We start from the raw sequence: 14443 nt of genomic DNA on the forward strand, positions 1-14443 counted from the left end.
TGTCCAGGGACAAGCTGTAGATAGTGGTTTAAGAGTCGCCAATATGTAAGAAAAAATAGATGTAGGTAAAATGTAAATTTAAAAATAGACTAACATAAAAAAAAAAAAAAATCAATTGTACAATCTTCAGCAATAAAGGCTTTATTATTATTATTATTATTAATTGTTTTATCAGAGAGCACCAGGAGATGTTGGCGCGCGCGGAGGCTCGTGCGCGTGCGCAGGAGGCGGCGGCGGCGCGCAAGCTGGAGGAGCAGAAGTCCTCCTCCAGCTGGAGGCGAGCTGATGACACCTGGCGCGGTGCCAGCGGGGGACCTGCGCCTACAGGTTGCTACCTGATATATAACTATCCCTTTCATTCTCTCTGACAAAATAGAGACATGTGTTAAATTCTAAGCTTGTATTTTGTACATATGTACAATACAAGAAAGGGATACCCCACGCTGAGTAGTGACATAAGTGGGTTGTTAAATTTATATAAAAATGTATAATGAGTTTTTTTGTATATAGCACGCCGCGACGAAAGACCGCGGTCCTCGGAGCGACGAGAGGAACGCCCGCCGCCCAAAGACGACAAGTAAGAATCTTTTAATTGTTTACACTAATTCCTTTGATACTAATAAAACGTACGACTAGATTAACTATGTTTTTTATCGAAACAAATATATGTATTTGTTATATTATATATATTAATTTTTAAATATGGAGGCTCGTAACTTACGAATCGAAAACGAATCGCTGCGCAGAATACGTATTTTGGGATGAATGACAGAGCACTGGGCAATGCGCTTATAATCATGGACTGCTAAGATATTTAAAAAGAATTACAATAAATATAACAACATGGTGACATTTTCCAGGGAAGCAGAAAGACCTCGCCCGAAAGAGGCGGAGCCGCGGAAGGTGGATGAGCCCAAGTCCGCCACCGGCAGCAGCTGGAGGCGCGACGATGGACGCAGACCAGGTCAGTGACGTCACTACACTATACTAGTCCATAGTACTTTATATAACAATATGCCTAATGACGGGTTTTATAGTATTATCGGATCCAAACTACAAACCAGGGATGTTGCGGATGTTGATTTTTTCACATTCGCGAATGCGAAGTTTTGAGGGCACACATCTGCGGATGCGGATGTTAAGATATTATGTAAACCGTCATCATCATCATCATAATAAATTCCGCCTTTATTATGTAACTAAAGTCTATTAACCTTTGGAACGTCACGAGGGCGACTAAAAAATTACGTAGTCTGTCGCAACGATCGTGAGTGACGAGGCGAGATGCGCCTGACTTTGTATTTTATATGAATTTTGCCTTACAATAAATGAAATTGTTCACACTGACGATTGTTATTGAAAGCCAGATAACTAATTACGATTATACACTGAAGTCTGACAATAAAAAATGTTTTGATAACATTCTACAGCGTATTTACCACTAGTCATGAGCTGAAAACGTGTACGCCGTATGAATTTATAGATTTTTAGAATTTAAACTTCTTTCACAACAACATATTTTGATTTAGAAACACTAACGAATAACATACACACCTATTGATATCAATAGAATTGAAAGTATAGAACAAATTATAAACTAAATTCTAATTTGAAAAGTACAAATAAGATTAGCAAATTACTTGTTTGAGGTTAACTTGAAGGTCGACAACTGGCTAGTCCCAGGACCGGATTACTTGGTTTGAGATATTGGAAAGCACTAATTAATGTCACTAGTACATTTGGCTTAACATAAAACTGCCTAAATCGCTCAATAGAAGACGGAAATATATTCTAGAGCAAAAATTATGAAGTAATGGACCTATTTCATATCCAACACTTCAAACTACTCGTAGGGACATGTTTATAGTCTATGGCCCGTGAATATAATATTATCCTATACTAGAAAGTATAATGAACGAGTATGAATAATACACCGCCACAAGTTCATACAAATAATCTATGAAAACCAATAAATAAGTCGATGATTCCAAAGATTGGAAACATTCGGTATTTTGTGCATGTGTGCGTGAATAAATATTACACAGATCTGTGCCATTGTAACTTAGCTTTGTCTGTCTTGACACATATCTGTGTTCTAATGAATGATCTTTGGTTGTTTTGTCACAGATCTGTGTTAAATAGTTTGATACAGCATGTTTACTTTTATTCAATACTACATTGAAATAAAACAAAGTCATTTTATTCCAAAATTGTCTTTCCCAAATAATTAAACAAAACCATTGATCTAGCGTTTTTCACTAACAAAACAAACTCAAACTAAATATATTATCAAGTCTAGGCTACCAAAGGCCTTTTCTTTTTTCAAATTATAATTTAACAAAACAAACTTCAACTTAAATTATTGTAATCGATAAATGCTCAATAAAATCCTATTCTCAAATAATAAAGTTTTATACACAAATAACAAAATCTTAGTCTCCAATAATTAAACAAAATCAAAATTAAAAGAAAAAATAGTACTATGTACAAAATAAAACTATTTTTTGCGTTCAGACATGGCAAATTTCGCATTCGTTTGCGGGATAATGATCGTAAATACAATAACTACAGTTGTGGCACCAAAAAAAATTACTGCGAAGTAGCCATCTTAGCTGCCATCGACTCATGGTTGAAATAAAATGGGTAATGGCACTACTATTTGTGGAACTCCCACAACCAAAACATACATTGGACAATAAGAAATGCGTGGACGACCAGGGCCAGGCAAAATTTTCTTTCAGACATAACACATAGTCATCCTTCCTTAAAAACTTATCTATATCAAAATAAATAACCATTTTGATATTGGTTAGTACCTGTAAAATTAATGAAAAAAAAATCAGTATTAAAGCATCCGTAAAACTTAGCAGTATCACAACTTATTGAATTAAAATGTGGAATTTCTACCTAAATACTATAAATTATATAAAAACAATAAAATTCAAATTCAAGGATAAAACAAAAAATACGGAATTTTCGAACATGCTGTACATCACCGCGTCGTGGAGCCTGTGTATTACATAAAGTGGTCGCCATTTTGAATGCATATGTGTGAGTTATATTACTTGATCAATGTTTCTAAAAAACTATATTTTAGCTAAAAAAGTGTATTTTCCCGTAATAACGAGAGAACATTTGAAATGCCAATAAAATTTCGCATAACACTGACATAATTACTTCGTAAAAACATATCGTAAAACTATAAAAATAACAAAAGGACAAAATTTGTACCAAGGTCACTTTGCGCACTGAGTGTTGTTTCCTAGATTTAATCGTAAATTATAACATTTTTATGTATTTAAACTTTACAGATAGCATCTATAACAGTCAATAACAATAAAATATAAGCTTTACTTACCTTCTCTTCGTGGAAAACGGATATTACAATAGTAATAAAAATATATTGCAAGAGCACCGACACGTTTGAAACAACACCGAATTTCAATGTTATTTATGAACTTTTACATTGAAAGATCGACTACTTTGACGACTGGGTTTATGGTTCTCTCACTCACTTGTAATTTGAAACGGCTTGGATCTTTATTTCGTTTGTAATAAGAATTGATGAAGAAGTGAATAAAAAAATGCGGGCACAGATATGTGACAAGACGGTCTAAGAGGGGTGCACAGATCTGTGTCAAAACGTTCAATGAGTTAATGAAGAGTTAAAACAATGATAACTTAATTATTAATATTTTTATTGTAATTAATCAAACATTTGTATATATTAAACACCTATTGGTAAATTAGTAATTAAAATTAAAAATAGGAGTATTATACTTAATTAACAGGAGTATTGCCGCCTTTTCTGGTTTAAGGCGATTACGCAGAGGTTCTTAAATTAAACCCGCGCTACTAAATAATTGTTCACTAGGAACACTGCCCGGCTACTTGCATGATATTCGCATCCGCATGAACATCCGCACTGATTAATGCGGATGCAGATGCAGATGTCCGAATCTATGCGGAAGTTCCGCATTTGCGGATGCGGATGCGTATATTCGCAACATCCCTGCTACAAACGTACACACACTACAATTTAAAACATCGGAATTTCAGCATACACATTTGACGCGATTGTTGATTTTCGATTGTTCCGTAGCCAATTCCACTGTTTAGTCGCACAACTAAAAATCGACTATTGTGCGCATCGCCATATAAGCTCATAGAAATCAAAGCGCACCTAACAGTTGTGCGATAGTTTAGTTTCAGGTGTGTACACACCCTTAGTACGTACAGTAGAAGGTTCGAACCAAAATATTTTTTGTAATCAATAAAAATAAAATAATATTTATAATATGTAATATCTTGACAGCGTTGCCACCAAGCCGCAGTATGGGAGGGCGCGATGAACGTCCTCGGTCACCGGAACGCCGGCCACTGCGCGACGAGCGCGGACCCCCGCCCAAAGATGACCGTCCGGCACCTAGAGATGAAAGGTAAATACTACGACTTAGTTTATATAAGCCATTTGTTACTTGTGTAATTCTCACGTTAAAAAAACTACAAATTATTATACAGGGTGATTATTAACGGACAGATCACTAGCTTGGTGGTAGGGAGGTCCCTACCACCAATACCTATCGTTTTTACGATGTTCTTTCCAAAAAGTTAAGTAATTTTAATAACTACCTAAAATACAAAAACATATATTGCGCTGAAACGATAGCTATTTAGGTCCTCTACCACCAATCATCAAAGCATGTGATCCGCCCCTTAAGAATCACCCTGTATAACGGACATAATGCGTTTGATAAAGTACATAAATCTCTCGAAACTGTCTCAAAGCAGTTATAATAATTCAATTTTATTTGATTGTTAATTATTGTTAGGCTGTACCCACTGATCTCTATACTAAATGGATCGCCTGCAATTGACAGCTTACATACACATGACCCTGTCCATTTAATAGAGGACAGTGGCTCTACAGTTTGGACCATAAATTGCAGATTTTCAGTGATTTGAATAATATTGTTGTGTTACAGGCCGCGTGTGGGCTACGGCGGTCGCTCCAGCGGACCCGAGACCGGCAGCTGGCGCAGGGGACCTGCCGACCCCCCGCCAGCACCCACCGTGAGTTTACCAATACCTTTCATACACAATGCACCAATAGTCATACATACTATAGTCATGTAATATCCTAGCAAGAGTCTAGATGTGTAAGGAGTCGATAGAATATGACCCCTAATGGTTTTTCATGTTTTGATTTGCATTTTAAATAAAAAAAATGTTACAACTAACAGCAATGCCTTTGTAAGTAAATTAAACTATTGAGCTTATGAGATAGACACTAATAACTACACTTATGCAGGAGCGTTCATCTACGTGGCGCAGCAAAGATGGACCACCGCGTGAAGATCGATACCGAGATGGTCCCAGGGACCGCGATGGACCACGAGACCGTGACGGGCCACGAGACCGCGATGGACCAAGAGACCGTGATGGTCCCAGAGACCGCGACGGACCGAGAGACCGCGATGGTCCTAGAGACCGTGACCGTTACCCACCGAGAAGAGATGATCGCGATGGTCCTAGAAGAGATGACAGGGATGGTCCTAGAAGAGATGACAGGGATGGTCCTAGGAGGGATGACCGTGATGGTCCTAGGAGAGATGACCGCGATGGTCCTAGGAGAGATGATCGGTGAGTTTTTAATTATAATAGTAAGAACCCAAGTTTTTTAAAACTTTTATTACTCTTTGTTGTGACCTCTGTCAATAGGCTTAAGTAGCCATTGTACGAAATTCTTGGTCCGCATCCGGATTACGTATTTAAAATGAAAAATAGTATTGTTATTTTCTAAAGTATTTGTTTTTTTTATAAAATGCATTTCCTTTCCAGTGACGGTCCTCGCCGGGACGACCGCGAGCGCCGCCCGCCGCCGCCGCGCCGTGACGATAAACGTAAGTTTGCATAAATAAATTATATTAAGAAACATTTTTAAATCAAATCCTACTATTAGCAAACATCATTAAATTTAAAGTTCTTGTTTTGTCTTTCTTGTGTTGTAGAATTATGATCTTTTATATGATTGGTGATGTTATACTTTTTATAGTTGAAGTAATGTAACTTAGAGAGATTAAACCGCCTCTGAAATAAATCCCATTTTTAGTTAATAAATAACTACAAAATGGTAGGCCTCAGAGGTAGAATAAATGTGGTTAGACGCGACAGCATCTCGCACTGAGATGTCTGTGTTATTTATACCAGAACAAACTTGTTTTTCTAAATATATTTTTAATACAATATTACTAGTACTAAAGTGTTGAACAATCGGTTGGTGACACTTTTGAGTTATGAAACGAATCTTAAACTTCACTGCTTTAATGCCGTTTATAATCTGATAGACGTAAATACTTTGATGGATTTTGGAGTTTATTAAGATGACGTTATTATTTAATTTAGTTTCAGAATTCGGTTATTAATGTGTTAATTTGAAGTGGTTAAACCAAATTGAAACGTGGGTTTCGTTTAGATTTTATGGACCTACTGGCGCCAGTTAATATTTACATTATATCAATTGTATTCCAGTTATTAACCGCTGTCCAACTGTACTGGCCATGTGCAGGCATAAATTAATTAAACCAATATTTTTTTTTCAGCCCGTGACCCAGATGGTGATTGGCAGTCGGTGAGGCGTTAAATCGTTGATTCGAAAATAGTCCAGATGTGTCCAAAGTGCTGGTTCACAAACTGCTGGATTTATGTCACCGGCAAACAGTGAATGCAGCCAATTTGTAATATGCCTAGAAAAATCATATCTATCGAAATTCATATATGCGATAATGTAACAATACAATATGTCGAGTATCTAGGCAAATAACAAATGGGCGATATTCGCGTATTGTCTGTGACTTATGTAACCATTTTGTTTACTATCAAAGTTTTTGAATACATAACATGATCACTATTATGGCTTTTATTGTGCTTGACTTGATTTATTACGCTAATATAGTTATGAGGTAATTTAGTTTGCGGTTACATTGTCACCCATCAGATATAACATACAGATTAAAGCATAAAACTAATGTGATACTTGTATTGTTGTCTCTTTCATTCTCTCTGAAAAGTTAGAGACAGCTATATACAGGGTTATATTTTTTAATTAAAATTGATTAAATAAGCCCTTTTATTTGATGCCAATAAATACATCAGTGTTTATGCGCTTTGACCTACATATTGTCTCTGTGTTTAACGGAATTTCAAAAATACTAGTAAAAAAAAAATATTACATATTTAAGATCGTATATTTAAAAATAACCTTGCATACAAATATCACAGCGGTCAAATTCTACAACAAATAGCTTGCTCTTTTGGTTCATATAGAGTGAAAAATATGTTTTAAATAAAATATGCTAGTTTTGTCAAATTCAATAAATATATGGGGTGTAGTTTATAGTGTCAATATACTAAATTTACAACTGTTGAATATGTAACAAAATATAGCTTGTGTTATAATGCACGCCACGAAAGGTATGAAGTTCAATTCACAAAAATGCATTTTGTCTCTGTTGCACATATAACGTTCATATAACGCTATCTCGCTCATATTGTTATCCCTATCTATCCCCCTGAAATGTTCTTTCTCTGTCCCACTTATTACATTCGTATAACGCTGTCTCACTCATTCGTGTTTGTGGGCATAACAGATGTGTACTTTCTCTGTCGCACGTATTACGTTCGTGTAACGCTGTCTCGCTCACACCATGCGTTCGTGGCTTACAATTTCGTGGCTTGTATTATAAATCCAGTCGTTATGTAGTTTATATACATTTACACGAGTTTTAAATATTTTTCTATGCAATAATTATTGTAAGCAACTTGCTTTGAAGAAATGTTTGTGTCTTTTTTTTTGTTTTGAATTATAATCATTCAGTTTTAGTTTAAATTAAGTTTATTTTAATACGAACATTTTATATAACGTCATCTGTCAAGGTTGACCTTGTAATGACCCTTATATTATTTTTAATACTAACGATTGGTTTATAATTTGTAATGAAACAATGGGCTACAATAATTAGGTCACAATATTACCAATGTACAACCTAAGTGCTAATTCATTCTAAAACATACATTTGTATTTCTTATTCAACAATAAATCATTATCATTAAAATGTGTATTTATTTTAACACGAAAGTAAACGAGAACCACTTTTATTTATTTCAAGTAAAGTCGGAATATCGTACGTGTGTGCAGAATACAATGTAAGGTGAGTAGCGGCAGCGTAGAGATAAGCGGAAGAATGACTGAATGAATGAAATAAAGGGAGGGAATAATGTGGGTTCCAATGGCCGCTTACTCATTGCCGTCTTATAATATAAAGAAGTGCAGATGACATACCAAAAATAAAACGGATACCCAAATTATTTAGGAAGTTATTTTTAGTTATTGTCGGAACTGATGCCACTGTATGAAAAATGTGAAACATATAAAACTATAAAAAAAATATGGCTATGCTATATTAATGGTGGCCACACCCGCTTGGACCTGCCCAGAACATCGGCTAGTAACGCTTGATGTGAGATGTACTAGAATTTTTATTCTGGGTGTCATGGCTGTCTTGTTTGAGATTTAGTCAAGTAGTTTTTTTTTTGGAAAATTGAAATTGATATTCCAATACAAATGTTTAGGTGCGAAAAGTCTAAAGGGGTGGTGGGTTTTGTAAAGGTGCAATAACAACAAAATATTGATTAAAACTATACGATTTATTTAAATGATATCATCTTTTACTGCTTGTTGGCGGCTTCGTGCAAATTCTTCTGCACCTGCTCGGCCTGTTTCACGAAGTCGTCGTAAGCTGCCTTGATCTTTGGCGCTAGTTTCGCGTTCGTCTCCTCAACGTTGGTCGCCACTTCCTTAGCCAACTTCTGTGTCTCCTGATAAAATAATAGAAGTGTTAGAAAGGCATTGTAAGAGATTACATTGTTAAATCACTAAACTTTACCAAAATAAACCGTTAAAAGCATAAGGGAAAGACCTTTTTGAGCAAATGTAGTAGTAGTTATCTGTGCGTTACATAGGCTACCTTTTTTTATTTTATAATGTTACGCAGTTGTAGTCGCGAGAATCAGCTAGTCAGTAATATTCAGATATCTTGACGAGACTTACCAGCCCACCTTGGACAGCGAAGTTATTTAAAAATGACTATACGTCTCTGATGTTAGCATGGTAACGTACCTGTACAGTGTTCTGTACAGCGGCTTGCAGCTTGTCTTTAAGCGCGGCCGCCTGCTGTTCGACCTCAGGGTGTGCGCGGCGCAGCTCCTCTGCAGTACGCTGCAAGTTGGTCTTAGCCTGCTCCAACGCGTCCTTCACTTTACCGTTTGCGTCGCTGATCTGAAAGGTAAAGAAACATTTATATAACTGGCTAGTTTGTACTATTTTCTATAAATATTTTAGAATCTCATAACACAGCAGTACAAGTACAAATGTTTAATGCCTCCAAGTACTAAATATACTGAATGTTAAACTATACTAGTTAACGGTTGTATTTGGAGTTAATTGATTATTGATTACTAAGGAACATTATAAGCGGGGATTTTTCATACCTATATGGGAGAAGCTGTATTAAAGTTGTTATTTTACTAATATTATGAATGCGAAAGTTTAGATGGATGGATTTTTGTGGTCTAAATGGCAGAACAGATCGGGATGAAATTTGGCATAGATGTAGAACATGGTTTGGAAGAACACATAGACTACTTACTTATTTCTTCTTTATTTGCACGCGAACGGAGTCGCGGGCAAAAGCTAGTATTATATTTTTATACAAGTCTTTCGGCAGTTGGAACCAGGATATACATACAGAGCTCAATAAGAATTAAAGTAATCATCAGTAACCATAATTAACATATTAAATCGATTAACACTAACTACAATAGTCTTTGTTTTAAATGTATCTTTATTTGGTAAGTACATGTTCAGACTATAAACTGCAAACTATGCAAATCACGTGGCAATATGTCCTCTTACGGAATAATAATATGCCGTTGACATTGCAACAATGTAGAAGCAATGTCTACTGATGATAGATTCAGGAAATATTCTAGACAAAATACTATTGGGCTAAAGGTTGTGCCCTGAGGAACACCTTTTTTAAAGTATCCTATCAATATCTGTTTACAAAGAAATAAGTTTTGTAACGATAGATTTAGCTATTGAAATACGTTAAGTCGGAATAAAGCAGATAAACTTGCGGTTAACCCTACCCTTGACAAGTTGTATAATGTTTGCGGTGTCCAACGCTTCTGTACGTTGATCGTTTGATATTTTAATTATTAGTTTGATAATCTTGTCGTTGAAGCTTTAATTTGAATAACTTTAACTATTGTCTGTGTAGTGATGAACGACTTATTTTGTGTAAATCAAATAAAGTATGTAACCTTGAAGCTAAATAATCGTAATATTTGCAATATGACGTGACCTTAACCTGCCTTGACCGTTGGACGGATATTTGATATCTCTGTTAATAGTGATAATGTCGGATGATGTTCATTTCACTCGTTCTTTCATTGTGAAATATCACAACATAATAATATATAATAATTTAATATTTAAATGTGACGTTACTGCATTTCTTTCCATTTAATTTATTACTTCATACCTAAATTTCTTGCTTGTCGGATACGGTAATCAAATATTTATTAATACACGGTACAAGCTCGATTAACTTTCGTCCACAAGCAGTGCTACTAATTTATCACTAAAGAGCCTCTTACTGTATATTAAAAAAAAAGAAATCTACACTAAAATGCTATTTACATACCCTTTTAAGACTCTGAAAGTGCCTTTAGTTGCCTGGGTAAATGGGTAACAAGTAGCTCGTTCTAATAAGTAGCTTAGAAATCTGCTATTATTCAATTCTGATTAATAGACAAATGAGAACTTACAGCGTCCTGTAGACTGGCAGTGAAAGCTGACATTTGCTGGAGCAGAGAATCGGAACCATCCTTGATCGCCTTCTGGACTTCTTGAGTATTCTTAGAAGAGACAATAGCGCTCAACTGTTCGGAAAACACTTTCTGGAACTCTTCGCCGTGTTTCTGCAGATCTTGCAGCGGTGTGGGCGCATCTCGGCGCACCATACCAGCATGAGCCTGGAATTAAGAACATGGTTTTAAAAGATGACCATACAAGCTGTATAGGTTTGAACTCTAGTCAAAAGATCGTCCAGAATGGCTTCAGATCAATCTGGTTGGTAGCAGAAATAGAGAAGATGGACATGCCACATTAAAAATGCACAAATTCGAAAAACGTTAAATAAGTTTCGCAATAAAAAGACTTACCAGAGCAAAGGTGGCGACGAGAAGAATGATGAACTTGGCCATTGTGTGATACAGGAGATGTGGTCAAGACGAGAGAACCCGAAGGAGTGTGTCGGATTTAGGGCGCGTTCGGTATATATATGGCGATGTGTCAGGAGTGGTGGGGGTCTATCGGGCGCTAGTTGAAACTTTCCTGAACAACGCCCTCCGCCCTGTGTGCCCTGCGAACTGTTTACAAGCAATTAGCAATGTATGCATTTGTTATCATTATCGAGTTCCGGGATCGACGACTAATGACCAGGTGGCCGGAGTACGCTTTGTATTCGATGCGAAAACTTTACTATTTTACGCTTTGCGATGAATACTAAATTTGGTTTAGCAATTGTAATTCTTGTAGGATTTTGACCGTGACCTTGCGTCTAAAGAGCTCGGATGGGTCACGATCCAGAATCCGAAGGGAACGTATTATGTTAGTCTTCCAGATGATGAATTGACGACATAGACAGGATTTGGAACACATCTTCTGGTATAGACTTAAAGATGACCGAAAATTTAAAACTCGGTTTCCTTTTTTTTCTTCATTGTAGTTTGTTACCTAGTTTAGTAACCAGTGTTTTAATATGAAGTGAAAACTGTTATTTTTGGCAATAAATTTGTTTCGAGTATCAAAGTTCGAGGTTGCCGGATGTATTGTACAGGCTAAAAATAATCTAATTCTTTAAATTACACATCTACTGGCCTGTTATCTCACAAGTTAACGCTGAACTTTAATTATTTTACAAATAAAGTACATGTTTTAAAATTATTGTACGGTGATAAACTTTTATAAAGACAAAAATCCCGCCAAAATAAAATAATTTTAAAAATCTAGAAGTTTTGGAGTACTCTCAAGTTAGGTCTTCAAATCATACTATTATTATAAAGAGGAAAACTTTGTTTGATTGTAAAGAAATAACTCAAAAATACTGGGCCGATTTCAAAAATTCTTTTACCATTAAAAAGCTACGTTGACAGTGAGTTATGTTTTAAATTATAGGTTATGTTTTATATTAAAAAGGCTATGTTTCATTTTAAGTTATTAAAAAGTGTTGTTTTTGATCTGAAAAAAAAATCATATTAAATTATTGAGAATATTTGGATTTCAAAATAACATAAACACAAGTCTCCTTACAAAATATTATTTATTAATCTATATAAATTATGTTTACAATATCAAACGAGCATTAATGACAAAACATATTTGTTTATGACAAATTATTTAATAAACAAGTTAATGGACGCTTACTGGTACTTACTCGTAATGATTAATTATTTTCAAACTTGCACAGATAATGCGGTCAAATAATACGATAAATGCAAAAACTATCCAAAACAATTCCAAGAAGAAACTACTTTTTTATCTATATCATAAACTTGCCTAAAGTTTTAATAATCACACAATAGTATTCCACCATATTTCAAAAATATCTTTTAACATTTTGTAACTTGTTTATTGTCTTTTAACAAAGATATTCAATCAAAACAGTTAGAGTGGACATTACAACTATTTTCCTATGAAGATTAAAATCATAATCAATTTCAATATTAGGTAACATGACAATACATATTACAATTGTTTACCTAAATCTTGGCAGCTTTTAACACCATTTTAGGTTTAGGGCGGCGTAGCAATACTATGTCAAGAGTATGAGGCCCACCAAGTTATTTGAAACACGTAACAACTAGTTATAACCTGTAATATGATAATTTGGTTCGTGATGGCATGTCTGTAGATTAGTAGTGTCTAATTTTTGTTAAAATTTCAGTTCAGATGACGCTTGGCACAGCATGGTTCCCATCTATGTTTTTCAATCATCATATCAAACACTCTATACTAATATTAAAAAGCAGCATTTTCAGAGAGTAAGATAGGCAAGTAATATGTTATTTTCTATTATTTTTTTAAAATTAATGCGGGCAAAGTCGCGATCAAAAGCTAGTCTCGTATACTTTAAACGTTTTAAATAATATCTTTGTATTACATTTGGCGACCACCGGTCGTTGTCTAGGTCAAAGCTTCGCAATCTCTAATGTTATCACTTGGCTTGACCCATGTCTAAAGCGGTTACAATCCTAAAACATCTCTTATGTGTCATTAACCAAGAATAAATATATTTAAACCAAACTGAGATATGTACTAAGTATTCACCAATCACTAATGAAAGAGAAAGTAAAAGAACAAACGATTTGGTAAAAAATATTGATATCTCAGTTTTTTTACTAGGAAATAAAAAGGGTTACATGTTTGTATTACTCTTAAGTGCTCTAAGAGTTGAAATAAGTAGAGACACATAATCATAATGCTGTTAGTTCTTTATTCTTTGACATTCTAACAAAAACAGTCAACAAATTAGGGATGTTTCTTTTTAGAGCATTTGAAAAGAAAGGTGTTCAACAATATGTCGATCACGCGCTGGACTTTGACGTGTGGTAGGTAATGATCGAGGCAATTAATCGAGATATAGCTAGAGACATGCAACTAGGGCTGTCGCCTCTTCGGGTTAAAATGTAATTCTCCGGATTCCCGTGATATATTCGGGTTCTTGACGCGACATATCTAGGACCAACTTTTAAACTTGTGGTAAAGGAACTTTATACTACAACTAGTTTCCGTAGTTCGTGTATTTGCTTTTTCGCTATAAAGTTAAGATTTGACAATCTTTGACCTTCGTTTTTTCCAACATGTTGCCAGTATTATGGTCTAAATTTTTGTAAAAGTTGGCAGCCCTACTGCAATAGTAATGGGCGATAAACGGGTGCACTATGTAACTGTTTACCTATCTAACGAAGGTCGAATGATACGACATGTTCTGTTTACCATCTGCTCAAATGCATCTTCAAGCTTTTTATAAAACGAGGTTGGAAATATTATGTATTCTATCGACTCATGCAAACTATATGCTTTTATTGTTTCTTATAAATACTGCAAAACTGTTTTAAGCAATAAAAAATCTGATTTGATAGGCACCTCTAGTAATCATATTTCATACTAATATAATAGAGCGGAAGTTTAGATAGATGGACGTTAGTTAGAATTTGTAGCGTAAACGGCTAAACGGTTCTTGATAAAACTTGGCATAGATGTAGATGACCCCCACCAACGGTTCCCGCCTTGTCGTGGCGGTGGGGCTCAGTAGCC

The 14443-nt window shown here is 35.3% G+C and overlaps 2 protein-coding genes across 5 annotated transcripts in view; one reads left to right on the plus strand and one right to left on the minus strand.

Moving 5' to 3' along the window:
• The window catches only part of LOC106107627 (eukaryotic translation initiation factor 3 subunit A), a 20883-nt gene extending 12776 nt beyond the window's left edge, over positions 1–8107 (plus strand). For all 4 annotated transcript variants that reach the window (XM_013288568.1, XM_013288584.1, XM_013288577.1 and 1 more), the window contains exons 17-24: positions 176–327; positions 511–577; positions 861–964; positions 4316–4439; positions 4986–5073; positions 5312–5643; positions 5842–5903; positions 6603–8107. In XM_013288568.1, the coding sequence (XP_013144022.1) occupies positions 176–327; positions 511–577; positions 861–964; positions 4316–4439; positions 4986–5073; positions 5312–5643; positions 5842–5903; positions 6603–6643 (970 nt within the window). In that variant the 3' untranslated portion in view covers positions 6644–8107. The remainder of the gene's footprint in view (positions 1–175; positions 328–510; positions 578–860; positions 965–4315; positions 4440–4985; positions 5074–5311; positions 5644–5841; positions 5904–6602) is intronic.
• Positions 8108–8687: 580 nt separating this feature from the next.
• LOC106110032 (apolipophorin-3-like) lies at positions 8688–11483 on the minus strand. Its single transcript, XM_013291718.1, has 4 exons — positions 11287–11483; positions 10891–11097; positions 9179–9337; positions 8688–8877 (listed from the first exon to the last, which is right to left on the minus strand). Exons 1-4 carry the CDS (start codon positions 11326–11328, stop codon positions 8728–8730), a joined length of 558 nt encoding a protein of 185 aa, XP_013147172.1. The 5' UTR covers positions 11329–11483; the 3' UTR covers positions 8688–8727.
• Between the last annotated feature and the right edge of the window lie 2960 nt (positions 11484–14443).

This window comes from Papilio polytes, unplaced genomic scaffold (assembly GCF_000836215.1).
Source record: "Papilio polytes unplaced genomic scaffold, Ppol_1.0 DF824269.1, whole genome shotgun sequence".
Classification (NCBI taxonomy): Eukaryota; Metazoa; Arthropoda; class Insecta; order Lepidoptera; family Papilionidae; genus Papilio; species Papilio polytes.